The sequence below is a fragment of the Bubalus kerabau genome, chromosome 5 (assembly GCF_029407905.1).
Source record: "Bubalus kerabau isolate K-KA32 ecotype Philippines breed swamp buffalo chromosome 5, PCC_UOA_SB_1v2, whole genome shotgun sequence".
NCBI lineage: Eukaryota > Metazoa > Chordata > Mammalia > Artiodactyla > Bovidae > Bubalus > Bubalus kerabau.
This window is the reverse complement of record NC_073628.1, coordinates 104,266,653-104,294,602: the sequence shown is the minus strand read 5'-3', so window position 1 is coordinate 104,294,602 and position 27,950 is coordinate 104,266,653. Positions and strand designations below refer to the sequence as shown.

At 60.9% G+C, this 27,950-nt stretch overlaps 1 protein-coding gene across 3 annotated transcripts in view; it reads right to left on the bottom strand.

Annotated features, from left to right (window-relative positions):
- The window catches only part of MEGF6 (multiple EGF like domains 6), a 42,953-nt gene extending 16,437 nt beyond the window's left edge, over positions 1-26,516 (bottom strand). For 2 of the 3 annotated variants that reach the window (XM_055582475.1, XM_055582477.1), the window contains exons 1-14: positions 26,256-26,516; positions 20,554-20,676; positions 10,757-10,882; positions 9,724-9,846; positions 7,970-8,092; positions 7,495-7,632; positions 6,664-6,783; positions 6,182-6,304; positions 5,479-5,649; positions 5,014-5,145; positions 4,164-4,292; positions 1,832-1,960; positions 1,013-1,147; positions 719-853 (exon numbers count right to left, since the gene is read on the bottom strand). In XM_055582475.1, coding sequence (XP_055438450.1) covers positions 719-853; positions 1,013-1,147; positions 1,832-1,960; positions 4,164-4,292; positions 5,014-5,145; positions 5,479-5,649; positions 6,182-6,304; positions 6,664-6,783; positions 7,495-7,632; positions 7,970-8,092; positions 9,724-9,846; positions 10,757-10,882; positions 20,554-20,676; positions 26,256-26,424 — 1,876 coding nt within the window. In that variant the 5' untranslated portion in view covers positions 26,425-26,516. The remainder of the gene's footprint in view (positions 1-718; positions 854-1,012; positions 1,148-1,831; positions 1,961-4,163; positions 4,293-5,013; positions 5,146-5,478; positions 5,650-6,181; positions 6,305-6,663; positions 6,784-7,494; positions 7,633-7,969; positions 8,093-9,723; positions 9,847-10,756; positions 10,883-20,553; positions 20,677-26,255) is intronic. The other variant, XM_055582476.1, reaches the window with a different exon arrangement.
- Between the last annotated feature and the right edge of the window lie 1,434 nt (positions 26,517-27,950).

The window sequence follows — 27,950 nt, the reverse complement described above, 5'->3', positions numbered from 1 at the left end:
CACTGCAGGCCCCCTCTCCACTCCCACCTGCCTTGGCTGACGGGTGAGGACAGTGTACCCTGCGCTGAGGGAGGTCCCGACCTGCCCACACTCCGTTGGCAGCCACGGCAGTGCTGATGTTCACAATCAAGGGCTCCCCCATATAAACGAGGACCTCCTGCCTCCAGCCTCTCCCTGCTTGGCACCCATTCACACTGTCCTAGCCTCGGCATCCACACGGAGGGCCTACAGTCATCACCCACACCCCACGCTGGCACCTCCAGCCCAGGCCTCTCGAGACACCACCCCTGGGAGCAACTGCCTCTGTCCTGCCTGCTCAGACCCACCAGGGAGGAGCCCCCGGCTGTCTTCCAGCACAAAGCGCACTCAGTCTGTCCCATGATGGAGGGAGTGAACGAGCAAGGGAGGGGATGATCTGGGAGTGGTACCAACCCTGCCAGCAGCCCTGCACATCCACACGCACACACACACACACACACACAGTGTACATGCGTGTATACACACACACACACATGCGCTCCTGCCCTCTTGGGTGCACAGGGACAGGCAGACCTGTGGCTGAGTCACCACTGCATGACCAGGGTGGGGACACAGCAGTCAAGGTGCTGCCAGAGCCAGGCTTTAGGGCTGACGCGGTACCCAGCTCCAGCACTTCTGGTGCCTGGCGCCCTGCACGGCCAGATACCCTGCACCCTACCTGGGCACTGGGGCCACTCACCTTGGCCGCAGTCCTCCCCGTGGTAGCCAGCGGGACACTGCTTCCCACACTCGCCGCTGACAGGGTCGCAGGCCACGCCCGGGGGGCAGGTGCACGCCTGCCGGCACCCTGGCCCAAAGAAGCCCCGCTGGCACTCTGCAGGGGGAGAGGGGAGAGGCATCTGCAAGGTTCCAAGGGCCCTGGAGCCTGTCCCTCTCCCCTGGGGCCTGTCCCTCTCCCGTGGGACCTGCCCGCCCTCCCCTGGCCTGTCCGCCTCCCCTGGGGCCCTCCTCCTCCCCCCAGCCCTGTACTCACCGTCCTGGCACCACTCGCCCCTGAAGCCCGCCTTGCAGGCACAGCTGCCATCCCTCTTATCGCACGCACGCGTATTCTGCTGCTCACACTTGCACTCCTCCGAGCAGCCTGGCCCAAAGGCCCACGGCGGGCAGGCTGCACCCCAGAATGCAGTGTGAGGGGGGCCTGCCCACTGCCAGCGCCCACTCCAGCCAAGATCTCTGGCCCCGTCCACCTAGTTGTATCTGGGACCCCACACAGAGTCGCTGGTGCCCAGAGAACCAGGCACACTGCCCACTTTGCAGACGAGAAACAGGCTCATAGAGAGGCACTTCCCAGCCAGGGAATACCTGGGACCCTCACTGCCTCCCTCTGAACAATCCTCCTACAAGAGCTGCTGGGGTGAGGCCCGCTGGCTTTTCTCGAGCAGCCCACCGCCTCTCCCTGCACCATCCTGGGTGTCTGCGGACCCAGGGAAGGGGGGCGTGACCCCAATGGGGGCTCAGGACTTGCTCCCAGGAAGTTCCAAAAGCCAAGACAAGCTCTGTGCCCTGGAGCTTCCGAGGGTGGGGGGACCTGCCCCCACCCAGGCCTGCAAGCCACCCACCAGCCTGACTGGGGCGAGGGCCGCCCACCCAGATGCTCTGGCAGCCAGCACAGTCCAAATGACTTTGAGTCTGCAGGCCCCTTACCCCAGCTGGGGACCTCATTGAGCCCCCGTGTCCTTATCTGTGAAGACTGATGGTTGAACACAAGCTGGACCCAGGCAGGAAGAACCCAGCCCACTGTGTGGCCCCGCCCCCCCTCAGATCCAAGCACCCAGTGGTCAGTGGGACTCACCCAGGTGGCAGAAGCGGCCGTAGAGCCCCGGGTCACAGAGGCAGGCCCCATAGAGGCGGTGGCAGCGGCCCTGGTTGGCACAGTGGCACTTCTTACGGCAGTGCTTGCCATAGAAGCCTTTGGGGCAGCCTGGGGGAACGGGGGCCTCTTGATTGCCCACCCAGACATGGCCTCCCACCCAAGGAAATGCTCCGAGAGGGGACATTAGCACCCAATACAGGAGCCTGGAGAGGCCTGGGCCACCAGAGTACAGCCATAGGGCTTCAGGGCCACCAGAAGCCCAAGGACCCTGTGCCCAGACAGAGAGGGTCCCTGGGGGCTGGCGAGGGCATCCAAGGGCAGGGCAGGATGAGGTGAGCCCCATGAATGTGGCCATCTGCCCCTGCGGGCCTGTGCCCCCAGGGTCTGTGGCCCCGGACGGTGGCCAGACCGGAGGCCATCACATCTTCACCACATGCAGGAGTGAGTCCGAGAGCCCACGCTCTCCATCTGACTGGCACTGACAGCATCCTGATGCCTGTCCCTCAGTGGTCATCGAGCCTGGCCTCCGGAACTCAGAGAGGGAAGGACACAGGCCCAAGTTCAAGGGGCCCAGGGCCAGGGTGGGGTTGTGGCCCTCCTCCCCAAATGCTTCACTCTGACTCAGCTCTGCCCCTGACCCGCCTTCTGAAGGGCTTCAGGGGACTGCATGGTGACCCCAAGGAAAGTCCACATCCTGACATCAAGATCTCCTGGTGGGACCGTCCTGGACTGTCCCAGCGAGCCTAACCCAACAAGTGTCCCTAGAAGGGAAAGGAGAGGGAGGCTAGACACAAAAAGAGGAGGCCATGGGGAGACGGAGGCAGAGGCTAGAGGGACAGTCATGAGCCCGGGGCACCTGGAGTCTAGGAAACTCGTAGGGGGCCCCTGAGAGCTGGGACGAACCTTCTCCAGCTCACCTGCACAGGTGCACTTTACTCACAGGACCCCGACTGAGACCTAGTCTCTGGGAAGCCACACCATGTCACCAAGGGAAGTATTGAGATGCAGGCCCTTTATCTGCCAGGAGTCCCATGGGTCCATCGAGGACCCATCACATATACATGAATTTAAAAGACGCTTGCTCCTTGGAAGGAAAGGTATGACCAACCTAGATGCACATTATTAAAAAGCAGAGACATCAATTTGCTGACAAAGGTCCATATAGTCAAAGCTATGGTTTTTCCAGTAGTCATGTATGGATGTGAGATTTGGACCATAAAGAAGGCTGAACACCAAAGAACTGATGCTTTCAAACTGTGGAGTTGGAGAAGACTCTTGAGAATCCCTTGGACAGCAAGGAGATCAAACCAGTCAATCCTAAGCGAAATCAACCCTGAATATTCACTGGAAGCACTGATGCTGAAGCTGAAGCTCCAATCCTTTTGCCACCTGAAGCGAGGAGCCAACTCATTGGAAAAGATTCTCATGATGGGGAAGATTGAGAGCAGGAGGAGAAAGGGCGCAGAGGATGAGATGGTTGGATGGCATCACCGACTCGACAGACACGAGTCTGAGCAAACTCTGGGAGCTAGTGAAGGACAGAGGCGCCTGGTGTGCTGCAGTCCACAGGGTCACAAGTCGGACACAACTTAGCAACTGAACAACACACACACAGCTTCCAATAGGCAGGGTGCTTTCAGCTCTCACTCAGAGTAGGGATGGCAGATCGCAGGAAAAGAAACAGGGATGCGACCGAGCTGAGAAGGTGACCGGAGGGAGGAAGCAGAAAGACCTGCCCTGCCACCGCACACAGGCCGCCTGGGCACTGGGAACGGTCCACCAATTGTTGCCATCGCTGCTAATACAGGAAGTCCTTGATATACTAGCTATATTTGCCAGCAAAAGTAGCAGAAATGTAAAGGTCTGTAGATTTTAAAATGAAGCATCAGGCACCTGGGAAATTTCTGTGGACTCCAGTTCCTCCAAAAATGTTGCAACTTCAGAGTTGGAAAGGATGTTAGTGTCATCCCAAGAAGCCACAGCCCAGGCATGCTCCCTTCTGCAAACTCCACCCAGCCATCACATAGCTCTCCTTGAATGCATCCAGGAACAGGGAGTTCACTACTTCTCAGGGGACCCAGTTACAAAAGTGCTATTCTTCCCACAAGTCCCCACCGCCTGCATTAGTCAGGCCCTGTGAAGAATAGCCAATAATAACCCAGTGCTTCTTGCACTAAAGGGCTTCCTCTATGCCATACCGTCACTTTCCCCACCCCTGCAGGAGAAAGGGAACTAGGAGCCAAGAGGTGGTGCCTGCCCCTCACCTCCACCCCAAGGATGAACCCAGAGGTCAAGGAGGGGCTGCACCCACCGTCCTCACAGTGGGCTCCGCTGACGCCTGGGGGGCAGCGGCAGGCCCCCGTCACAGGGTCACAGGTCCCGCCGTTCTGACAGCTGCAAGAGAAGCTGCAGTTCTTCCCGAAGGTGTCCGGAGGACAAGCTGCAAGGGGGACAGAGGAGCTCAGGGTCGTCGGCCCGCAAAAGGACCCTGCACTCAGAAACCCCTCCAGAGATACAGACACCCTCCTGGGGGTCGAGCCTCCAGTTCAGAAGGAACTTCCCAGAGCAGCACCCAAGGACACTTGTGCCCCGGGACCCCGCCCACATGTATGGCAGACATCACTCATCAATCCTGCATCCTCTCCCTCTGAACTCCAACAGGTCCACCTTCTCAACCAACACTTTCAGTCACTATGGCCTCTGAGACTAGAGGGCCGCTGGGCAGGGAGTGGACATGCCCTGGACAGAGGGTGGGAGAGAGCAGTGTTCAAATGTGCTTCAGCTGCCCACTTGCTGTGTGGCCTGCGGAAGTCACCTGTCCCCCCAGAGACTCTAGCATGACTGGCCTGCCCACCCACTGCTCTTCATCAGACCCCTTTTTGTCTCAGTTAGTTGCTGGCTTGCTTGTGGCTGGACCCTCATCGACTGTGACATCTCTGAGGGGCAGACACCAAGCTCTGTGAGCCCCCAGGGTCTCACAGCACCTAGAAGAGGACCTGGCATGGAGAAGGCAGCTGGGAGACCCTGAAGGAATGAGTGAATGGAAGGACCCGGGAAGCCCCTGCCCAGGATGGTAGGAGGAGTGGACTGCCCGTGCCATGCAGGTCCTAGGGCTCCTGGGCCCTGTCCCCCATGCAGCCCCGCCCCCATAGCAGCCTCACTCTCGTTGCAGACGAGCCCAGTCCAGCCGTCGGGGCAGTCACAGCTGTCCAGGCTGGGGAGGCAGGTTCCCCCATTCCTGCAGTCATCACAGGTCAAGCTGCAGTCTGAGCCAAAGGTGTTGTCCAGGCAGACTGGGGGATGGATTGAGAGAGGAGCCTCAGAGCCTGGCCCCTGGCCCTGGACCCTACCCAGAGAAGGGGACACAGGGCATCCTCGGGCCAAGCAGGCCCCACGCGGGTGAATGGAGACAAGGGAGCCACACAGGAGCCAGAAAGGGCCTTAAGTGGGCAGCCAGGCTCAGCCCTGGACACACTGGGCAGACTGAGCAAGTCTCTTGGCCTCCTGAGCCTTGGTCAAACGAGGCGCTCACAGGAAGACTTCCTCATGCCCAGGACCGGAGGCTGGGCAGCAGCCGGGCCCAGGGGGTGCTGGCACGGAAGCCCGGGGACGGGCCCGTCTCTCACCATACTTTTCCTGCACTGTGTGTTCGCCCCGTGCCTCGGCCTCTTCCTCCTCAGCCCCGACGTAGTCGTCTTGGAAGAGGTGGGGCAGCTCGTCCTGGAGCACCGCGACGTGCAGAGGGGGGCGCCCGAGGGGCAGGTGGCCATCCAGGACCAGCTCGGGCAGCTCCAGGGCTGGGCAGAGCACGAAGGCCCCTGAGCCCCTGCCGCTCACCTGTCCTCCTCAGGATTGACTCCCCTGCCCCTTGGTGCCACCCCAGGACCCCCACCTACAGACTCCACCGTGCCCCTCCTCACCCTGGTCACCAGGAGTGAGCCTACTTCTCAGGACGGAGGAGGATCCAGGTCCTGAGGACCTGACTCTCGCCACGTCCACCCCAGCTGTCCCGGCTCCCGCACTAGCCCGAGGGACCCTGAGTGTGGAGAGGGCGCGGGGACAGGAGAGCTCTCTGCTCTGGACGTGGTCCTCAGTCCCTGAATGAAGTCCCTCCTCTCATCTGGGAGGGGCTGAAGCTGGACCACTGGGACCCCTGAGTAACACCTTGCCTGGGGGCCCCTGTCTGTCCAGCCCCTCCCACCCACCCATCCCTAGCCCATCCCAGAGTGGGAGGCTGGTCTGAGGTGAGGTCCATCCAGCTGGGAAGCAGGGAGTGGGGCTCCGGTGCTGCAGGAAGACGGGGTCCCATGGGGCCAGGCGGAGACTCACAGGTGCAACCCCTGCGGTCCTCATCCAGCTGGTAGCCGGCCTCACAGGAGCACTGGAAGGAGCCGGCCAGGTTGGCGCAGTGGTGCTCGCAGCCACCACGGCTGGAGGCGCACTCGTCCACATCTGCGGGCAAACCCAGGGACACTGGCGCCCGTCCTCCAGGGGTCGGGGCCTTGGGGCGGTCCTCCCACCCCACCCCTCCCCATGGGATGGGGACCTGCTGGGTGACACCCACGCCACAGCCAACCTCCTGGCCTCCTGCTCGAGAAAGGGCAGGCCGGGGGCAGTTGGGGGTGCACGCCCAGCCCAGAGAGAAAGACAGTGACCACACAGGGGAGGAAACAGGAAGGCCTCCACAAGCCTGCAGACGGCAGGCATTAAACCAACACCCAGAGACAGAGTGCTGGGCGGGGGCCAGAGCCCACCCCGTGTCATCCTTAGGACGGCCCTCTCCCCAGCCACCCCAGCCGCCCGCCACTCACCCTCACACCGGCAGCCGTCCGCACTGAGCCGGTAGCCAGCATAGCAGCTGCACTCGTAGCCACCGGGGCTGTTGGTGCAAACCTGCTGGCAGCAGGGGGAGGCGGCACAGTCGTCGACGTCTGCAGGGCACACACCACAACCCAGCTGGCACCAGTGCCACCCACGTGCACTCCTTCCACAGCACGGTAGTGTGCACACACCTGCACACAGCCACACGCACACCTCACAAACACACCTACACACCACGTGCACACCTGCACACAACTACCTGCATACAACCACACGCACACGTGTGCACAAAAACCTGCACACAACCACAGGCACACTGACGCACAACTACCTGCAGGCAACCACATGCACACACACACTTGCACATGATTGTATCACACCTGCATGTGAGTTGCACATACTCGCCCACAATCACATAGGCACCCAGGTACGTCCCCGGCCCTGCACACACGACACACCAGGACGCAGGTGGCAGCCCAGGGCCACCCCGCCTGCTGTGGGAACAGGGTAGGGAGTGGCAGGTGCTAGGAAGTGCCCGCTGATGCAGAGGGGATGCTCACATGCCACAGCACGTGGGTGTTGACCCAGCGGCTGAGCAGAGCTGCAGGTGGACATGGGGCGGTGGGTGCTCGGCGGGGTTGCGATGCTGCCTCTCACCAGGCCCCCTTGTACCACCCCCACCCCTTCCCGGGGCTGAGGGAACAGGACTGGGGGCAACAGGAGGGAGGTTCCCATTCACGGCATCAAACCCGGGCACTGCCCCAGGGCAGCAGCGAGCCTCTGGCTTGGGGGACGGCAGTCGGGAAGGAGGTGGCTCGCACCAATACACGTCCTCTGGTCCTCGTCCAGCTCGTAGCCATGGGGGCAGGTGCAGACGGGGCCCGCGCTGCTGTGGCTGCAGCCGTGGGAGCAGCCGCCGTTGTCTGCCTCACAGCTGTTCACAATCTCCATCTCGATCCCTGCGGCCAGAGCCACCGGGGACGTGGGATCAGTGCTGGGGGGACGCCCCGAGGTGGCACAATCCTCCCGCCCTAGCTGCTGCCAGTCCACTGGGAAACAGGCTGCACGGAGCTCCTGGGCCCGGTGGACCCTGGAACCCTGTCCTCCTGGGGTCCCTCTGTCCTCCCCCATCCTCCCAGGGCCCACAGTCAGCCCCCAGGCCCAACGCCGCCCTCGACTGACAAGGAAGTTCTGCCCCTCAGCCAAAGCGAGCCGACAGTTGTGGGGGCCTGGGGAGCCATGTGGCATCTCCACGCCCGGTTGTGCTGTCGCCCACTGTCCACTCTGTCCACTCACGGTAGCACTGCCGGCCATCAGCACCCAGCTCGTAGCCCGCATTGCACACACACTTGAAGGAGCCGTGCGTGTTGAGGCAGCCATGTGCACACTGGGCCAGGCCCGTGGCACATTCATCCACATCTGATGGGAGACATTGGGGGTGAAGGGCACTTTGGGCCACTGGCCGGGGAGGCTCAGCCCCCAGAGGTGGTCTTCACCAAGGGGTCAGGGCCCAGGCACCCCGTGCCAGGAGAGGCCCCCGGTGCCCTCTCCTGCTTCCCTCTGAGCACCTTTGCTTTCATCAACACACTCCAGGTGCAGAGCTGTGATCCGTCCCAGGGCAAGGAGGGCACGGCTGGAAGTCTGGGTTCAGGCCCCACCAGCAGCAGAGGGCGCTGTTCCGCCTCTCTGAGCCCACGGTCCCTGAGATGTGTGTGTGTCTGCTCTTGCCAAGCACCCCCCATCCAGGCCAGGCACAGAAGGGGCCTTAAGCCACCAGCCTCCGGGGGCCAGTGGAAAGCGCACTCTGTCATCCACGGTCAAGCTACAGCTTCTTCCCTGTGGCCACGTGGCACTGGCCTCGGGACCTAGCATCCCTGATGACTGCCTCAGTCCTGCTGCCTGAGAGTCCCTGGAATGAAGCTGACCCTCAGCCTCATTTCCCACTGGGTTCTCTGAAGCCACTGCATTCGGAATGCGAGGACATGTCCATCACATTGGCAGTGAGACCTAGAACACTTTCCTGATAGTGACATGGAACAAGCTTCTACACCCACAGACCTGTCTCTCTGATGGCCGTAGGGCAGGACTCCTGGGGAAATGACCACTGCATGCCCTGGAGGCACCACATCACTTCAGAGACTCACCCCAAGAGTTAGGGGGACAGGCCCAGGCTGCTCATCCAGAACCACATGTAACAGGGAGGAGCAGGGACACCCAAGTCCTGAGGTGGGGCAACCAACACTGCACAGTGGACGCCCGTGCAGCCATGAGGTTGGAGCATGTTCTAAGAAGCTGTGCCCACCACGCTCTGGGGTGATGCTGTATGCCCACCACACTCATGCTCTATGCACCCATTAACCAACAAGCCTAGAGCCATGAGGTCAGAGCATGTTCTAAGAAGCTGTGCCCACCACTCTCTGGGGTGATGCTCTATGCACCCATTAACCAACGAGCCTAGAGTCAACCTGGAAACTGGCTCGGGGATGTCACTCGGGTCACAGTGATGACCCTTTCTCTAATAAGCAGGTTGTTGTTTAGTCGCTAAGTAATGTCTGACTCTTGCGACCCCATGGACTGTAGCCCTCCAGGCTCCTCTGTCCATGGGATTCTCCAGGCAAGAATACTGGAGTGGACTGAATTTCCTTCTCCAGGGGATCTTCCCAACTCAGTGATCAAACCTGCATCTTCTGCTTGGCAGGTGAGTTCTTCACCACTGAGCCACCAGGGAAGCCCTAACAAGCAGGTACTGGTTAGCTAACACCTAAGAGAGAAATTTAAAACTAATAAGGCACCCTGAGAACTGTCTTCCTGCAGACACGAGACTCTACTTGGGAGCAGTTCCTTGAGCTCCCGCCCCTCCTCTCCATCTCCCACCCTCCACCCCGCCACCGGCAACCCCAGTCCTAGACATGACCCTGCATCATCCCAGGTCAGCCGAGAGTGACAACACGGGAACTGGCCCCGCACACACAGGCCCTTGAGGGGGATGCAGGGAGCTGACCCCGGCACGGCTGACCTGGACTGGCCCTAGCACAGGGAGGGCTTCTTACCTTCGCAGGCCTTGCGGTCCACTGCCAGCTGGTAGCCCGCATGGCACTCGCAGTGGGCAAGGCCCCGGAGTGCCCGGCACCTGTGCATGCAGCCGCCATTCCTGTCTGCGCATGGGTTTTTCCCTGCGGTCACGGCCAGGAGGAACGGGGGCAGAGGGCAGGCGTGGAGGATCCAGCAGGTTTGGGGTCCCCACCCCAGGGCCTCTGGTGAGCCCCCACCTAGAGATCTCACCCCTCCTGCTCTGTCCTGACAGGCTGGGACATGGACTAGGGGTCAGGGGAGCCCCAGGCACTCCCAGACAACTCCAGAGAAGACAGAGGGCAGTGGACGCATGGCCAGCTCCCCCACCTCTCTTCTTGTCGGAGCCCCAGCCCTGTGAACTCATGCCACCCTGCCCCACAGCTGGCCCACACTCAGTCCTGACCCCCAGGGACCTGGAAGGCCAGGTAGGGTGGGAAGGACTCCCTCAGCACCAGCCCTGCACCCATCCCTTCCCACTTCTCAGGGGTCTCCTGGGCCTGCTCCACCTTCTCCATCAGCAGAGGCCCCCTTCCGTGACCCACAGCCCTGGGATCCCAGGGCAAGGAGCCATACAGGGCCTGGCCAGTCTCCTCTGCCTGAGGGCCAGGGCTGGGGCCTGCATGCCCACGCCAAGGCCAGGGCAGGCCTCAGAACTGAGACAACACAGGATGCCCTTCCTCTTCATGCCGGTACCCCCATCCTAAGCTTCCTGCCCCCAAAGATGTGAGATCCCAGAGCACAGCCTGACGGGCTTCCTCCCCAGGGCCCAGGGGGGCTGGATGATGCCCCATCACTCTCCACAGCCAAGGAGCCCCCGGTGTGATCACAGGTCAACCAAAGGCGACGACATAGATCGGACCCCTCAGACCCTCCTGCAATACCAGTGGCCAAGCAGGGAGGGACTTGGCTGCATGATCCCTGGGGAAGGTCTGAAGGAGCATGGAGAACGGGCAGGGGGTCCCGGTGGAAGGCCCAGCCCTGATCCCCTGCCTTCACCCCTGGGACACTCACGGACGCAGCGCCTGCCATCCTCCTGGAGCTGGAACTCGGGCCGGCATTGGCAGCGGTGCTGGGTCACTGTGAGCTGGACGCAGTTGTGCTGGCAGCCACCATTGCCCACGGTGCAGGAGTTGATGGCTGGGGACCCGAGAGGAGTCAGGTTACCCCAGGAGGACGGCCCAGCCGAAGGGCTCCACCCCAGGTAGGCTCAGAGCACCTCCTGCAGGAAGCTTCTGGCACCTCCGAGCCCCTCCGTCCTTCCTGTCCGCGTCCCAGAAGCAGGGGCTTTGAGAGGGCAACACAGCTCCCGTCCAGGTCGCAGGCCTGGCTTTGTTTCTCGGCCCACACATGGGACACACAGGGCCATGATCCGAATCTGGGTCCTCTGGTCCAGCCTGCCCCAGGACTGGATGTAAGGAGGCACTGCATAGCACCCCAATGTAAGCCCAGCCCCCGCCCCGCAACCCCGGGCACAGAGCACAAAACACCAGGCCCTACTGAGGGTCAGAGCATCCAGGGCTCAGGGTCCAGCAGGCTGGGAGCCTCCCTGGAGGAGCAGGAGGCCAGCAGGGGCTGGGGAAGACCCGGACACTCCACTGTTGGTCATCAGGCCAGGGCAGAGGGGCAGGCATGGGCCTCCGTGAACAGCCATCATGACCTACGGGCCTAGCCACCAGCTCGTCGGACCACTGCAGCACCCGCCCACCCCAGGTGGGGCCTCACCTGCACCTGACCTCACCCAGACCCCACTCCTCTCACCAGCTGTGGGGACAGCACTTGGTGAGGCCAGAGCCAGGGACCCCCATCCCAGTCCTAGGATGCCAGGGGTCCAGGTGTTCCCGCTCAGGCCCACCTAGAGCAAGGCTCTTATGGGTCAGGCTAGCCAAGTGGATGCCTATGTCCTGTGTGGATGTGTTGAGGCTGTGCCCAGGAAGAGGGCACTGGGCGAGACTAGGCATCCAGGGAGGACACCTGGCCTCTGGTAGCTCCACCAAGTCGCTGGTAGAGGCCTTGTGGTTAGGGAGGGACAGGTCCCCAGCTCTGCAGTGAAGCTTCAAGAATGCACCGCAGCGAGGCGCAGATCACTGCCCAGCGGGCCTGGGCCAGAGCAAGCCCGAGTGCTGGTACTAAACACAGCGACCGCCGGGGGGCAGGGACTCATCCCCAGACTCCACCTGTGCTGTCATCACAGACTTCAGGGGGCTTCAGGGCCTGAGTCTGGAGAGGCCATTCACTGTCAGTGGGTCTGGGGGCCACGAGCGATCCACCCCACCACTGAGGCCTCTGGAGCCAGGAGCAGCCATGTCTGCACGCAGAGCAAGCGAACAGCCTCAAGGCTCAGAGTGGCCAGGCCCACAGTGTCTGCCAAGAACAAGGCTTCCTTCAAAGCAAGTATGCCCCCCAAAAGCCAAAACCCAGCGCTCGCCATCCTGCTGGTTCCCCACGAGGAGTGTGTGGGGGAGGAACTAGAGCTGAGGGTACCCCCAGGGCCGAGCCAGCCCTGCTCTTGGGGTGGAGTGAACACCCAGGGCGCAGTGCGGGCTGTCTCCCGGCCACATCTGCCTCTGCCACGTGTCAAGGGGGAGCAGCAGAGACCCGAGATCCAGTTCGGACAGAGGCAAGCAGGATGGCCATGTCTCCGGTCGCAGACAGCCTCTAGGCCCCCTCTGCAGCCACCCACTCCCAATTCTGCGCTGACCCCTAAAGCCCCACATTCCTCCCCCAAGACAGCTCTGCTTAACCCACTGCCATCAACTCCAGAGGCTTCCAAGTATGGCCTGAGCCAGCCCATTCCTGGGGCCCTGTCTGTGTTTACAGCACCAACTGCATCACTGCTCAGAGCTCATAACAAGAACCAGAAGCCCCTCTTGGCAGCGCCGGGCAGGCACACACAGAGAGGGCCAGGGGAACGGCTGGGCAGACACTGCGGCTGCAAGGACGTCCCACAGAGCTATGGCAGGACCCCCGAGACGGGTCCAGGGGCGACCTGGTACTGGGCCCACAGGAGCCCACCGGGGGAGAAATTCCACGGAGGTGTCCAGCTCCCCATGCAGCCTTGAGCCTCCCCAATACCAGCCCGAGTCTCTTGCTCTGCTGCACAAGTCCTAAAGTTCCAGATGCCCCCAAGCTGTGCTACACACGAGGAAGCCAAGTCCCATATCATCATCTCACACATCCTGTGCCCAGGATGCCTGGAAAGCTGAGCAAGGTAGTTTTTCTCAGGCGCTGGGCTGTACAGCTCAGGGGAGGGCCAGCCTCTGCATGCCCAGTACCTAGAGCTGGGGATAAAGCTTCCAGGCCCTCAGGTCACTGTGAGTCATAGCCATGGAGTCCACATACCATTGCCCCATGCCTGAATGGACCAGGCTCAGAGCTGAAGCTGCGAGCTTCAGGAGCGAGGGGGTTCCACAGCCCCTAAGGGGACCAATGTTTGTGTACCCCTGCAATTCACATGTGCACTTCTAAAATTCAACCATCAATGTGCCCATATGTGGAAGTGAAATAATGAATTGTGGTGCTGGAGAAGACTCTTAAAAGTCTTGGACTGCAAGGAGATCAAACCAGTCAATCCTAAAGGAAATCAACTCTACTTTGGCAACAAAGGTCCGTCTAGTCAAGGCTATGGTTTTTCCTGTGGTCATGTATGGATGTGAGAGTTAGACTGTGAAGAAGGCTGAGAGCCAAAGAATTGATGCTTTTGAACTGTGGTGTTGGAGAAGACTCTTGAGAGTCCCCTGGACTGCAAGGAGATCCAACCAGTCCATTCTGAAGGAGATCAGCCCTGGGATTTCTTTGGAAGGAATGATGCTAAAGCTGAAACTCCAGTACTTTGGCCACCTCATGCGAAGAGTTGACTCATTGGAAAAGACTCTGATGCTGGGAGGGATTGGGGGCAGGAGGAGAAGGGGATGACAGAGGATGAGATGGCTGGACGGCATCACTGACTCGATGGATGTGAGTCTGGGTGAACTCTGGGAGTTGGTGATGGACAGGGAGGCGTGGCGTGCTGCAATTCATGGGGTCACCAAGAGTCGGACATGACTGAGCGACTGAACTGAACTGAACTGAACTGAATGCTGAAGCTGAAGCTCCAATACTTTGACCACCTGATGAGAAGAGACAACTCATTGGAAAAGACCTTGATGCTGGGAAAGACTGAGGGCAGGAGAAGCAGGTGGCAAAGGATGAGATGGTTGGATGGCATCAGTGACTCAATGGACACAAATCTGAGCAAACTCAGGGAGACAGTGAAGGACAGGGAAGCCTGGCATGCTGCAGTCCATTGGTCGGACATGACTCAGTGACTGGACAACAACAATTCAGGTTAAATGAGGTCATAAGGGTGGGGCCCTGATCCAACAGAATTTGTGTCTTTAAAGAAAAGATATAAGGACTTCCCTGGTGGTCCAGTGATTAAGACTCCAGGCATCCAATTCAGGGGACATGGGTTTGATCCTGATCGGGGAACTAAGATCCCACATGCCTTGCAGCACGAAAAATTAAACTAAAAATATTGTTTGGCTTCTCTGGTGGCTCATACAGTAAAGAATCTCCCTGCAATGCAGGAGACCTAAGTTTGATCCCAAGATTGGGAAAATTCCCTGGAGTAGAAAATGGCAAACCACCCCAGTATTGTTGCAGCCAAAAAAATAAAAGTATTTGTTAACAATAAAGACCTCCCTTTCTCTAATATGGGAAGGAGCTTAAAAAAAAAAAAAAAACAGAAAAGACATAAAGTCTCTCTCTGTCTCTGTCCCCATGGCCACACGAGGAGACAGCAGGAAGAATGTTCTCATCAGGGACTGGATTGGCTGGGACCATGAGTGAGAACTGTCAGCCTGCAGAACAGTGAGAAGATAAACTTCTCTGTCTAAGCCGCCCAGTCGGTGCGTTGGTTAGGGCAGCCTGAGCCGACTACTGTACCTTCACTTCCCAGTTTGCAAGCACCAGAACCAGGGGACTCGCAGGTTCTAACAGAAACGAAAGTGAAAGCGTTAGTCATTCAGTCGCATCTGACTCTTTTGTGACCCCATGGACTGTAGCCCACCAGGCTCCTCCATCCATCGGATTCTCCAGTCAAGAATGCCTCCAAGGGATTTTTGAGACCAAGGGATCAAACCCATGTCTCCACCAGGGAAGCCCCGGGTTCTAATAGTGCAGGCTACAACTCCGTCTTTCGCCGGCAGGGGTCGCTCCAGCCCAGAGCCAGGTGTGAGGGAACTGGATCTTCTAGATGTCCTACAGGGAGGAGGATCTGCTCCATCCATGCTGGTTGACTAGCCACTGCTGGAGATGCAGGTGGTACCACCTGGAGCCCAGCATTAGGTGTGTGTGAGTGCCATGGAGGTGCAGGTAGGGCTCTGCACAGTTGACCTGCAAGGCAGCTCCGCTGGCGAGGCCCTGGCCTGGGACACCAGCACGGTGGCCCGCCCGAGCTGGTCATTCAAGGTGCTGTGCCTGGCAGGCTGCTGGCGTTAGGACAAGCCTGTTGGCAGCGTGTTGAGCCCACCAGCCCACTCTGCTCCAGCCTCCAACCCCAGCCAGTGGATCAAAAGCAGGCTGGATGGCAGCTTCGTGGGTTTGTAATGACTGCCCTCAGACTGGCTTGGCTTCCAGGTCCCAAGAGCCTCACACCACGTGTGGTCAGCAGCCACGTACAGCCCATACTTCTAGGAAGCCCTCTGTTGGCCACAGGGCTGGGATGGCGGGACTGGAAAGGGGTGGTCCGCTGGCTCAGCCAGTGGGGGAGACTCATGTGGGCTTGGCCTGCCGGGTACTCCTTGGCAGCTCACGGTTTGCCTACAGCCTGGCCTTATGCATCCTGCCCCATCCCCGACCCTCTGCTGGGGCCTCCATACTGCCCAGGGTGGCACAGTTCCCCTGCAGCATGGATTCAGCCGCTCCCACCCACAGGCCACGCTCCCTCCCACCCACCGGCACCCACATCACAGACCGCACCACGCAGCACCCACACTCTCCAGGCTCGGCCAGAGAAAGCAGCAAAGCTTGGACCCAGGCCCTGCGGCTGCCCTGCCCAGTGCCTGCCCACCTCAGGACATGCACTCGCAGGTGAGGACCCGGGCTCTGCAGCCCCTGGTACACATTCCAAGGTCATCCGCATTCTCACACCTCTCCCCACTCCCACGCTGTGCTCCCTGCTAGGTTCTGCCCTCATAAACTCTCTGACTCTAACCCCCCACCTCCTGAGGCCCCAGTCTGCCCCTGCTTCCCCACAGGGTCTCTGCATCCAGCCCAAGGGTCTGTGGCCACTGCCCCAGCTTCCCCAGGTCAGGGTGCAACCCTCCCGTCCTCCCTGGGCACTGGCAGCCTGCCGATACAGGGTCTGGTCTCGGGCACAGCGGTGACCTCCCAGGATGGCCTCGGGCAGGGTGGCCCTTCCTGCTCCCTGTTCAGACTCAGCGGCCCCTTGGGGCTGGGAAGGCACTTTCAGAAACTGCAGCCTGGTTCAGGCCTGGAGGTGACTTGAAAACGTGGCCAAAACTGTGTCTGTGGTTTGCAGGGATGAGCTCTGCCAAAGAGCCTAGCAATCTCCACCCCTCTGCTGCCTGTGGCTTTGCCAACGAAGCCTTCAGGGGCCCTGGCGGCCTCCCCGCCAAGGAGTTGGGGGACAGCAGGCTGTGGGGCCTGTGCAGACACCTTGCTATCCCCTCGCCGGGGAGACCCAGGCCTGGGGAAGCGTCTGCCCTGAGGCCACTTGGCACACCTGAGAGAGAACCCCAAAGGCAGGTGGGGTGCAGGAAGAGCTTCCCGTACTGTGGGCACTGTGTGTGCACTCAGTTGCTCAGTCGTATCCGACTCTTTGCAGCCCCTTGGACTGTAGCCTTTCAGGGCCTCTGTCCATGGGACTCTCCAAACAAGAATGCTGAGGTGGGTTCCCTTTTCCTCCTCCAGGGGCTCTTGCAGTGGGGCTCATCTGACTCCAGACCACCAAGGGTGCAGGCTGACAGCAGAATCCTCCCCACAGTGTCCATCCAAAAGACTCAACAGGCCTGAGGCCAAGGGGAGGAGGAGGGGACCTGCCTCTCCCCAGGGGCTGGCCCTGGGGTGTCACAGGGGCCCCTCTGCTCGTTGACAGTGACATCATGGCCCCTCGGACGGGGTGTGCTGCTCACCATGGGGGACATTCAAGGCCAGGATCCAGGAGGGACCTCTGGGCAGGAGTCACCCTAGCCCAGAGGAGGAGGGTTTCCCAAAGACCGGGAGTGGGTCTCCGTGGGTCTGCCTGGGTGCACTGCATGGCACAGAAAAGAACAGGCACCCCCAGGCTCTCCGCCCAGCACAGCTCTCTGCAGCTCCGTTTCCCACAGTCTGGGGAAGGACAGGGCCCAGCTCCTCATCCCTGAGGGTGAGAAGCAGGCTGGACCAGCCCTCGGCCTCTCTGCCCACCTCTTCCCACCCCAGAGCCTGCTGGGGCGGGGGTGGGGACAAACCCAGGGGGCTCCCTGGAGGTGGAGCACCCAGGACACCAGGCTGCTTCTGCTTCTTTCTCTTGGGGCCAGGCTGGACAAGAGCAGCCAAGGTCAGACGTGAGGCACTCAGGGGCTTTGAGGCTGACAGTAAGATCCTTCCTGCAAATCTTCACTTTAAAAATGGAAACTTTTTCCTCGTTATTTGCAAAGGGCCTTTTACAAGGGAGGGGCGCAGGAAGACTGTGCTTTCTGTCTTCTCCCTGCCTCTAAAGCACCTTGAAAGAGTGTTTCAAGTTTCCCCTTGTCTGTTTCAAGCCCCCCCCCCCCCACCTCCTTAAGCAAAACCACCTTTGAAGACTTCCCAGATCCCTGGGTGCCATGATGCGGCACCAACCTGAGAGCTCCCAGCACGCAGGGCCCCACCGTGTATGGAGGAAGAGCTGTCACATCCCTGTGGGCACCTTCTTTACTCTCACCCTCTAGCATTTCCATAACCCTCATTCCAAGCTGCTGAAGGGAGGGGTGCCCAGACCTGTCCCCTGCCTCCCCTGCCAGTCCCAGGAGAGCTCAGAGCACCCCTCTCCTTGCCCAGAGGATCCCAGCAGGCCCCAGGGAGGGGGTCCAGGGCAGCTGTGCTCCAGCTGTGCAGCCCGCCTGCAGCTGGCCTGCGTGGGGGAGGGGACAACTGGGGAGGGGCCCAGTCCTACGCTGATCTTCCCATCAATGTCTGCTGAGACCCTAGGGTGGGCTGGACCCAGAGGGTGCCCCCATTGTGAACCTCAGACAAGGCCACCAGCTCCTCCCCACACCCTGCGGTCTGGGAGTCCTGGAGGAGAAACGGGGAGGGCCCACACCTCTCACAAAGCAGCAGGGACTTCCAGCAGCCTGGCAGGGGCCAGGCAGTGCCCTTCACCAGGCCCCACCTGGAGCCCCTCATCTGGTGCTCGGCCGCCCTACCCATCCCAGGGCCGTAGGTCAGGTGCTCTGCTGCTGGGGAGGGTCCCTCCACAACCCAAAGGGGTCCTTCAGGGAGAAGGGAGGGTGCCCCTAGAGCAACTGCTTCCTGCTCTGCCTGGGAGAAAGTCCCCAGGAGACCCCTATCTGCTCTGGAAACTTTTCAGCAAAGCCCGGGATCCCCACAAGGAAGGCAGCCCCCAACAGACCGGGCTGACAAACCCACATCACTCCCAGGAGACCTGGGGGTTGGCCTGCAGGTGTCAGCTCCCAGGAATTTCAGATACTTGGAATCTGCCCACAGGTGTGCGTGAGAGTGAGTGAGTGTGTGCAGGGGACGCAGCGTGTATTTCCCGCTGGGACTGGAAGTCGCGGAATGTGGGTGTTTCACCTGCCCCCTTTGATGGGAGCAGACAGGAGGTGGGTGGCCAGGAGGTGAGCACAAGCACCCAAGAGAGCTGCAGACCCCCTGAGGTCCTGGGGACCATACAGTCTGGGGGTACAGAGTTGACGGTGGTAGGCAGAGGGGGTGGTAAGGTCCCAGCAGCCTCATACCAGGCTGTGCAGACCACACTGGGGGTCCTGGCATCAGATCTTTAGAAGACTCTGTGTTGTTACTGCTTTTCAGTCTCTCAATCGTGTCTGACTCTTTGCAACCCCAGCAACTGCAGCACACCAGGCTTCCCCGTCCTTCACCCTCTCCTGGAGTTTGTTCAAACTCATGTCCTTTGAGTCGATGATGTAAGCAAATGCCACAGATGGAGACTTCGGGAGCCTCGAGCCCAGGCGTCTCCCAGGGAAGGGCTCCAGCATGGTGATGGGCTGGGCTGGGCTGGGCTAGGCTTTCCTCCTGGGCTGCCCGAAGGAGGCTATCCCCCTCCAGAAGCGGGGTATTCCTCCTGGGCTGCCCGAAGCCAGCAGCTCAAGGCACTGTTAGAGATTGCCACAATCCTCCCAAAGCCCTGACAGGCACCCTCCTCTTTGCGTGCTGTTTACCCATTCTGGCAGCTCAGTGAAGACCACTATCTGGTGGACTAGGGGAATCCAGGGAGACAGGAGGGTGTCCTAGCCAAGCCCACCCTGGACCAGCCCCCAGGGATGCCCTTCTCTGAGAAGAACCTGCCCCAGAGGAAGGGAGAATACAGGGGACCCGGGGACCAGCAGCCAGGCTGCACCCCATTGCATTTGTCCTGAAGCACATCACAACATTCCTGCATCTGTTTCCACTTTCCAGCTCTGAAACTTTACAGGGCAGCGGCCTCGCTCCCTGAGCGGCGGCCCGGACATGTGAGCGTGTCTGCTGGGGAGGGCCCCCCAGGGCTGGCGGGCCGCCCTGCCACATAGCAGCGAGGCGTGCAGGAGGGAGGCTGCTCAGAGCCTGCCTGGGCCCACTCCGGGTCTCCAGGGTGGAAAGAAGGGGCTCCCTGCCACAGCCAGGGAAGGTGACCACCAGCCCAGCCCCCAGAGAACAACCCCCACGCAGCCTGCCAGACAAAGCGGCCAGCAGGGAGGGGCAGCCATGCCTGCGACACCTGTGTCCAGAGCAGCCGGGATCGGGGGGGTGGGTGAGGGCAGTGGATGGCCACCATTCACTGCCAGATTCCTGGACTCCAGCCCTCTACCCTCTGCCCAGTGGGCACCCACGCGCCCCTTCTCTCCCTGGAGGCAACTGTGCTGGTAGGGGCAACTGTTACTGGCCCCAGGCACCCCCATCAAGCCCATTCCCCACAGTAAAAAGACCCCACAGAGGAAGTGAGGGCTAATACCCTGCCTCTTGGTTACCACATCCCTGCCTGTCACACCCCCACCCCCAGGCTCTCCAAGACAGATGGGGGCCCTGAGCCAGGAAACCCAGCTCTGCAGACCAAGAGCAACCCTGCACTGCCCCTGCCCCAGGCAGGGCACCCCCCACCACCACCCGGCAGGCACCAAGTCTCCCCATTTGGGGCAGCACAGCCAGACCTGTGTCCCTGGAGACGGACGTCCGCAGCCTCTGCGGCAGAGGGCCCTGGAGGGGATGGTGGCCCAGGGCTCCTCCCCACTGTGGGAGTCCCCTGGGAAGTGGGCTTGGCATCCCGGCCGGACTCAGCTGTGACCACTGAGGGTGCTCAGCCCAGGTCACAGTGCCCAGGGGCCCAGGGGCCAGCCTCAGCGTAGAGCCCCGGGCCCAGGACACGTTCTTTCACCACCTGAGCGCTGGTGACCTCACGGGAGTGGTGCTGGCAAGGGCCCATGATGGGTGGCGAGGGCCCCTTGGCACCCACGCTCGGCAGGACAGAGGCCACTGTAACGTGGCTGCACTGAGCAGGCAGGCTCCCTGGGGCCCATCAGTGCAGGAGTGCAGGGACCCCCTAAACCTGGGCACACCCAGAAGGGTGGGGTGACGGCTGAGGTTAGGAGCGCTGGGCCCAGGAGACTGCTTACCCAGGCAGGTCCTGCCGTCCGCATGGAGACGGAAGCCGGGCTTGCACTCGCAGAAGTAGGAACCTGGGGTGTTCATACACCGGTGCTGGCAGCCGCCGTTATGCACCTGGCACTCGTCCACATCTGGGGGAGGGGGAGGACACGGGGCTGGGGTTAACAGAACCCACACGGTGGCCTTGCGCTGCGCTGGCCCCAGGGAGCAGGTCCGGCCCCCTTCTCTCAGGACACCGCCCCTGCCCGGGTGTCGGGACCCCTCCTTCTCAGGCCACACTGTCCACCACAGTCCCGAGTCCCTCACCCACGCTTGCTGGAGCAGAGCGGAGAGAAGGCAGGCCAGTGTCCAACACCTGGGGCCCACCTGGGAGGAAGAGCCACCTCTAATTCCGCTTAATAACCCGCCGGGTCCACGCTACACATTGTGACTGCACCCTCCAGCTCTCACCCATCATCCCCGTGAAAACACCCACCTTTGAGGCGCCCCTCCTAAAGCCTCAGCCACCCGAGCACACCTCTGCAGGGTGTCAAAGGCACAGGGGCAGGGCTTCTCCTGGGGAGTCCCCAGAGCCTGCCCACCAGGTCATGCCTCCCATGGACAGAAACCCTGACTCCATCCATGCGCATGTCCCTCCAGGAACAGAGACGACCCTAGGAGGCCTGGCCTCTGCTCCATGCACAAGCCACAACCACCCCAGGAAGAACCCCAGGGTGTCCCTCAAGCCCCAGGGCTGTTCAGAGAGGAGATGAGACCAAGAGAACTCCTCCTTGGAAATATGGTGACCTGGGGAGCCCTCCTTGGAATGATACCAGAATGATCAGCAGGTGGAAGATTGAAGGTAAAGTGTTTTCAGCCCCCAGTGGAGCCCCAAGGAGTCTCAGGGGCCAGAGGACCCAGAGCACAGTGGGAGGTCTCAGGACCCAGGGTCCTCCAGTGGGGGAGTCAGCTGAGTGGTGATGGGAGTGGGGACCGTGGGCTGACCCACACCCGCTGGGCAAGGCAGGGTGGGCAGCCGCCACCCAAGGGGTTCAGAAAGGAGACCTCATCCCCTCTGAGCTCAGATTCCTCTCTCTGCGACCCCTTCAAGGTCCCCGAAAAGTAAAGCGACTGGCGAACAGCACTGCGCATAAGGTAAGGGCTCAGCAAAGCCTGGGGGAAGAGGCGCCCCACGTGCGCTGTCCGAGAGGGCGGGTGGACTGACTGTGTCTCAGTGTGTCTCAGTGGCCTCACCGGGCAGGACAGAAGGACAGAGGGGCTGTCATTTCCAGACATGGGCCCAGCGGCAGGTGCGCAGCAGACCGACCAACAGGGACCCTGGCTTCCCAAACCACCTCTCAGCTGGTCACCTCAGATGCTGGCCTTGGGGAGTGGCTGAACCATAGTGGCACTGTACTCTCGAGCCCTCAGGCACCTGGCTAGCGGGGGAGAGCCCACACAAGGGGCCCTGTCCTCGAGGGGATGTGCAGGGAGCCAGCAGCCCGGGGCCCACAAAGACACCAAACTGATGGGCAGTCTGGGACAGCAGGTGGGGGAGGTGGGGCAGGTAAGCCCGTCATCAGCAGGGCTCCTTCAGGGGCAGCGCTGACGGCCGGGCCCCCCACCCACATGATCACACTCTCAACGCCCTCCTGTGGCAAGGACAGACATTTAGACTTGAGAGGTGTCCCCAGGCTCCTGCCTAAATCCTGCCAGACCAGCCCCTTGGCACCCGGGAGCCCTTCCCGCCTCCAAAGCTGTCCTGCCCGCGACAGTGACCGTGATCAGCGGCACAGGCAGGGGGCCATGAGGCCCGGCCAGGCTTCCCAGTGCCCATGGTTTGCTGTCAGCCTGTCCAGATTACCTGGGCCCAGCGGCACAGCTCAAGGCCTCCCCCTCCACCTCCCGGCTTACGGGTAGGCGGGCACTCCTGCTGGGGTCCCTCCAGCTCTGAGATCGAGGCCCCTCTATTGAAACAGCTTACTCAGATAGCAAGGCAGGACCGAGTGACCGAAACCTAGCTGGCCCCACTCCCAGGCGGGCCACGTGGTGGGAGGTCAGGGCTGCCCTCAGCCACCGCCCATGACCTGGAGCCGCCGACCCAGTGACGACCTTGTGACGGCGACTGCAGTCATGCTGTGACCCGAGGAGCCCAGGCTCAGTTCTTAAGGAGGGTGTGGTCAGCTGAATAACGGGCCCCCCAACCCCGCAAAGCGGATAAGAGCATCGTAATCCTGGAGCCTTACACAACAAAAAGGACTTTGCAGGTGAGATGAGAGATTATCCTGGAGCTTCCAGGCGAGTCCAAAGTCATCACACAGGCCTTACAAGTAAGAGAGGGAGGAGGGCTCCATACAGTGGAATCCTACTCAGCCAAAAATAAATAAATAAATAAAAGGAAACAATGCCATTCGCAGCAACGTGGATGGACCTAGAAGTGATCATACTAAGTGAAGTAAGTCAGATAGAGAAAGACAAATAACATCTGATATCACTTATACGTGGAATCTGAAAAAAAAAAACCGTCTGAACTTCTTTACAAAACAGAAACAGACTCACAGACACAAAAACAAACTCATGGAGACCAAATGGGAAAGGGTGGGAGAGATAAACTAGGAGTTTGGAATTAACATACACATTCGCGCACAGAAAACAGATACCAAGGACCCTTTGTATAGCACGGGGAACAATACTCAATATCTCGTAACAACCTATAGTAGAAAAGAATCTCAAAAAGAGTACATATGTGTATACGTGTTCAGTAGCTAAATTGTGTCCAACTCTTTGTAACCTCATGGACTGCAGCCCGTCAGGCTCCTCTGTCCATGGGATTTTTCAGGCAAAGAATACTGGAGTGGGGTGCCATGTCCTACTCCAGAGGATTTTTTCCACCCAAGGATTGAACCCACATCTCCTGTGTCTACTGCATTAGCAGGCAGATTCTTTACCAGTGAGCCACTGGGAAGCCACGTGTGTGTGTGTGTGTGTGTGTGTGTGTGTGTGTGTGTGTAACCAAACCCCTGGTGAAAGGAATGGCAATCTACTCCAGTATTCTAGCCTGGGAAATCCCATGGACAGAAGAGCCAGGCAGGCTATAGTCCAGGGAGTCGCAAAGAGTCAGACACGACTGAGCACACGCATTACTTTGCTGTACACCTGAACATTGTAAATCAACTATACTTCCATAAAAAAAATAAATATCTAAAACAAGAACAAAAAAAGATGCTGCGCTGCTGGCTTTGAAGGCGGAGGAGGGGCCACAGCCAAGGAGTCCAGGTGCCTCTAGAACCTGGACATGTGGGAAAGCAAATGCTCCCCCAGAGCCTCCAGGAGGGACCAGCCCTGCCAGTGCCTTCATGTTAGCCCTTCTCAGACTTCCAACCTCAGAAGTGTAAGGTACCAGAGACCTGGGTGGTTTTCAGCCATCAGCTTGGGATAACATGTCCCACAAGCCACAATAACTGAACACAGAGGGAATAACCATCTAGCAGCCTCTCCAGTGTCACAGAGGCTCAGACAACCCGACCTGGAAATCCAGGTTCCCAAAAGACCACTCTGGCCAGCCCGGCCTCCTGACGCCGGAGGAGAGAGCCGCTGTGGTCTTGGCGGGGATGGGGGGAGGGAAGGGGGCTGGGGGCACTCCCCTGGGTCCCACGCTGCAGGCTGCCCTCATCTCCATGCCACACACTGCCTCCACCTGGTGACCCCGGCTGAGCACTGGCCCCGTGGACCCTGAAACTACCACAAGTCACCTGTTCTCCTGAGAGACATGGGCCTTGCTCAGTCGTCCTCCGGGCCAGTCTGTGCTGCTCTCCACGCCAGAGGGCACACGGACAGCCCACCCAGACAGCATGGAGGGGGCCCAGTCCCCACGGCAGTGTAGCACCCCCAGCTGAAAAGGAGCTTGGAGGCTTCCTCCTCTGCCATCCTCCCCTCAGAGCATCAGGGGATGAAGTCTGCTCCTTCCAGACAAGCAGGCAGAGCCGCTCCCACCCGCAACAAGGGCTCCAAAGCCTCAGGACAGCCCCAGGCTGCAGCCATCTGGTCGCTGGGAGCAGGCAGGTTGGGGTTCAGCAGGACAGTCTCTGGGGTCTCACTGCTCCCCTCAACTGAGACGTGTGAGTAGGGAAGCGGCAGCCTGGGGATGGGTCACACGCTGGCACTCGGGGACACTTCCCTGTACAGACACGGGGCCGTTCCCCTGAGAGCCTATGGGACTTGCTGGGCGATGGTGCCTCTGAGGGCCCATCGCCACACTGATGGGAACCCAGGAGCACACAGCCCCTGCAGAAACCACCCCAGATGAGCCCGTTCTGAAAGCTCAGCCACACTTACAGGAAAACCTGAGCCCCTGGGATCCCACCAGAAAGGTCCGCTCAGCACAGACCAACTTTGTTATCCTGCTTCCCCCAAACATGACGCAGGGTCCTCGCCCCGGACAGTCCATCCCATCACCCACAGGCCCTCTCTTGGCCCCCTTCACATGCCCATCAGTTCTCAGAACAGAGGGGGCACACCTGACTCCCTAAGCCCAGCCCTGCCCGCCCCTGCTCAGCCCCAGGCCCTTGGATGCTACGGGCCCTCAGCATTTAGTGCCACCGGTGGTGGAACGACAGTGCCGGCCTCACCGAGTCACCCAGGGGGAGGGCTGCTTACCCTGTGGGGATGGGGTCTAGCCCCAGAGGGCAAGTGACAAAGCCAGGGGAGACAGCGGACCTTGTCACAGCCCAGCCCTGCTGCTCAGAGATCTGTGTGTCCTCTGGTGGAGAGCAGCAGGGACTGGCCCGGAGGACAGCTGAGCACAGAGATCAGATGCCCTGCACAGAGCCACACTCAGGGGCCTGGGAGGCCGTGGAGGGGAGCTCAATCCTGGCCATGCTTTAACAGCCCTGCTCTGGACCTGCCTGCTCCTGCCGGACAGACAGCTGCAGCCCAGGGGCAGTACCGCGGGCAGCAACTGCACCAGGGGCTTCAGGGTCCTTGGTGCGGGGAGACGCAGCCTTGCCCCACGCCGGGTGTCCAAGTATCACAGGCGATGACTCATGGCACGCCACACCCCTCGTCACATTCCTGAGGTTGCCAGACTCCAAACTCCAAACTCCATAGAACCCACGATGCTCAGGAGCTTCCTGCAGGAGGCTGGCCCAGCATGGGTACCAGCGTGGGAGAGGCAGGACGGACCCGGGACAGGGCTGCTGGGGTCCTCCCAGCTGACCCTGCCGCTCACTGGGCTGACCACAGTCCCCAGTCTTTGGGGGGGGGCGGTGACAGGACAGCACCTGCCACATCCACACACAGCCCCCAAGGGGCCAAGGCTCTGGGGACCCTGGAAAGGGAAACTCTACTCCAAGACCCCAAGGGCCTCTCTCTTGGGCCTGCCCCACCCCTCCTGTTTAACCCCCAGAGCTGCTGGTGCTGCAGGGGAAGTGCAGCCCTGGTGCCCACCAGCAAACACAGTTGCTGTAAGTTTCTCCTCCCTCTGGTCGAGGGGCTGAAATGCTGTCAGCAGCCCACGCAGCCAGGCCAGAGACGGGTCAGGAATGTCCGACGACTCAGGGCACACGGGACCTGTCCCAGAGGCAGCGGCTGCCTCCGCATCTGCCCAAACCCCGCTCCCTCCAACCATGGCATCAGCCTCCCGCGGTGCAAACTGTGAAGGAGGAAACAAAGGCAGCGCACGCGGGACGGAGCGCATCCAGCCCGCCCCCCGCGCAGAGCCCGCCGCTCCCACCTGGCCTCGGGTCGCCGGAGCTCACGGGGTAGCCGGCTTGGCCCAGGTGGCACGGGTAGCAGCCCCTCCACAGGTAGCGGTAGTGCATGCCCGTAACGCGCGCCAGGCTCCCCAGCAGCCCGAGGTACCAGAGAGCCGCCAGCCCGCCGCGCCTCCACGGCGCCTCCATGGCCCATCCGCTCCCTCCTGGCTCCGGGCAGCGCGCACCCGGGTCTCCCCGCTCCGCTCCGCTCGCCGCCGCTGGAGCGGCTCTGGTGGGGCGCGCCCCGCCTCTCGCCTTTCTGTTCTCCGCTTTCCCTCCGCCCCCCGCAGGTAAGGGCCAAATCCCCGCCGCAGTCACGCCCCGCCCCGCCCGGCCCCGCCCCCGACTCTCAGAAAGAGCACGGGCCCCCCTGCGCGCCGCCCGCCCACCCGCTCCGCACATTCCTACGCGCGCGCTCACGCAGCCGGCACACACCCAGACCCACAAGAGCAAGCACCTCCACGCAGACACGTGCACAAGCAGACCCACGTGTGCAAGACGTACACAAGACACCCAGAGTCCTGCACGGACCTGCATGGGCACATCGATATACACGGGCGCTGGCACAGGCGGGATCCCTGAGCCAACAAGTTAAAGAAAACACGCAATACAGAGGTGGATGGAGGCCACCCTGGCAAGGCCCCAGGGCTCCGCAGAGGCAGCTCGACGGAGGTTGCGGAGAGTGGGGAACCGGCGCACTTCGAGGCCACACCGCGGTAGTGGATGTCTTGGGGGTGAAGTCCTCCCCAGGCCCCCAGCCCGGTGTCCCTCATCTCTCCACTGGTCCAGGGCCAGTACCTGCGGGAGCCTGGTAAGGCACCACTGCACCTCTATAGCAGATGGGGGAGGGTCCGAGCCTGCAGGGACAGTGAGCCCCAGGGGTGAGGCTGCCGAATCATGGACATTCCTCCAACCCCAGACTGCTGGGTACAGCCGGTGGTCCCAGATGTGTCAGGCAGCCCTCCTCAGAGGTGGTGGGGTCACACTGGCTGTGCACTCGAGAGACCTGTGCATTCAGGCCTGACGAAGGCTGGGCCCCCAGCCCCCCATCTCGTGTAGGCTTATGTTGATCCCCAATGGCTCACCCATGGCACCCTGCCTGACCCAGCCCTATCCAGAAACTCCTGGCTGTCATTCTTCACAGCCCACCTGTGGGCAGGGTTCAAAGGGGGCAGCCTCAAGCTTGTGGAGAAAGGCACTGTCTCGCCTTGTCCGGTCCTGTCTGCAGCCCAGAAGCCAACTCATACCACTGTCTGCCCCCACCACCCGCCTGCCAGGTGCCAGGCAGTGCAGAACAGGCCTGCCTGCCTGTCTGCCCCAGCCTTGGGGCTAAGCTTCTCCCCACCTCCCCCGGGGTAGCACCGCAGCCTGTGGGTCCCAGCCTGTCAATGTAGGGAGCCCCCACATATCTCCCAGGTGGATACTTGAACAGTGTCCCATGGCCATTTGAACAGTGCTTCCCACAATGCGCCAACTCTGTTTATCACTGCAACGTGTATCTCATTCGCTCCCAACAACATTAACAAAAACCTGAGGGTCCCTGTGCAGCCACCAGTCAGGCTGCAGGGAGCAGGGGGGTGCTGGACACAGGTGCGGGGCCTCAGACACTCTGCTCCAGATACTGCCAAGCATCACGCTGCTCAGCCTGGCAGGGGGTCTGGCATGCAGGCCTG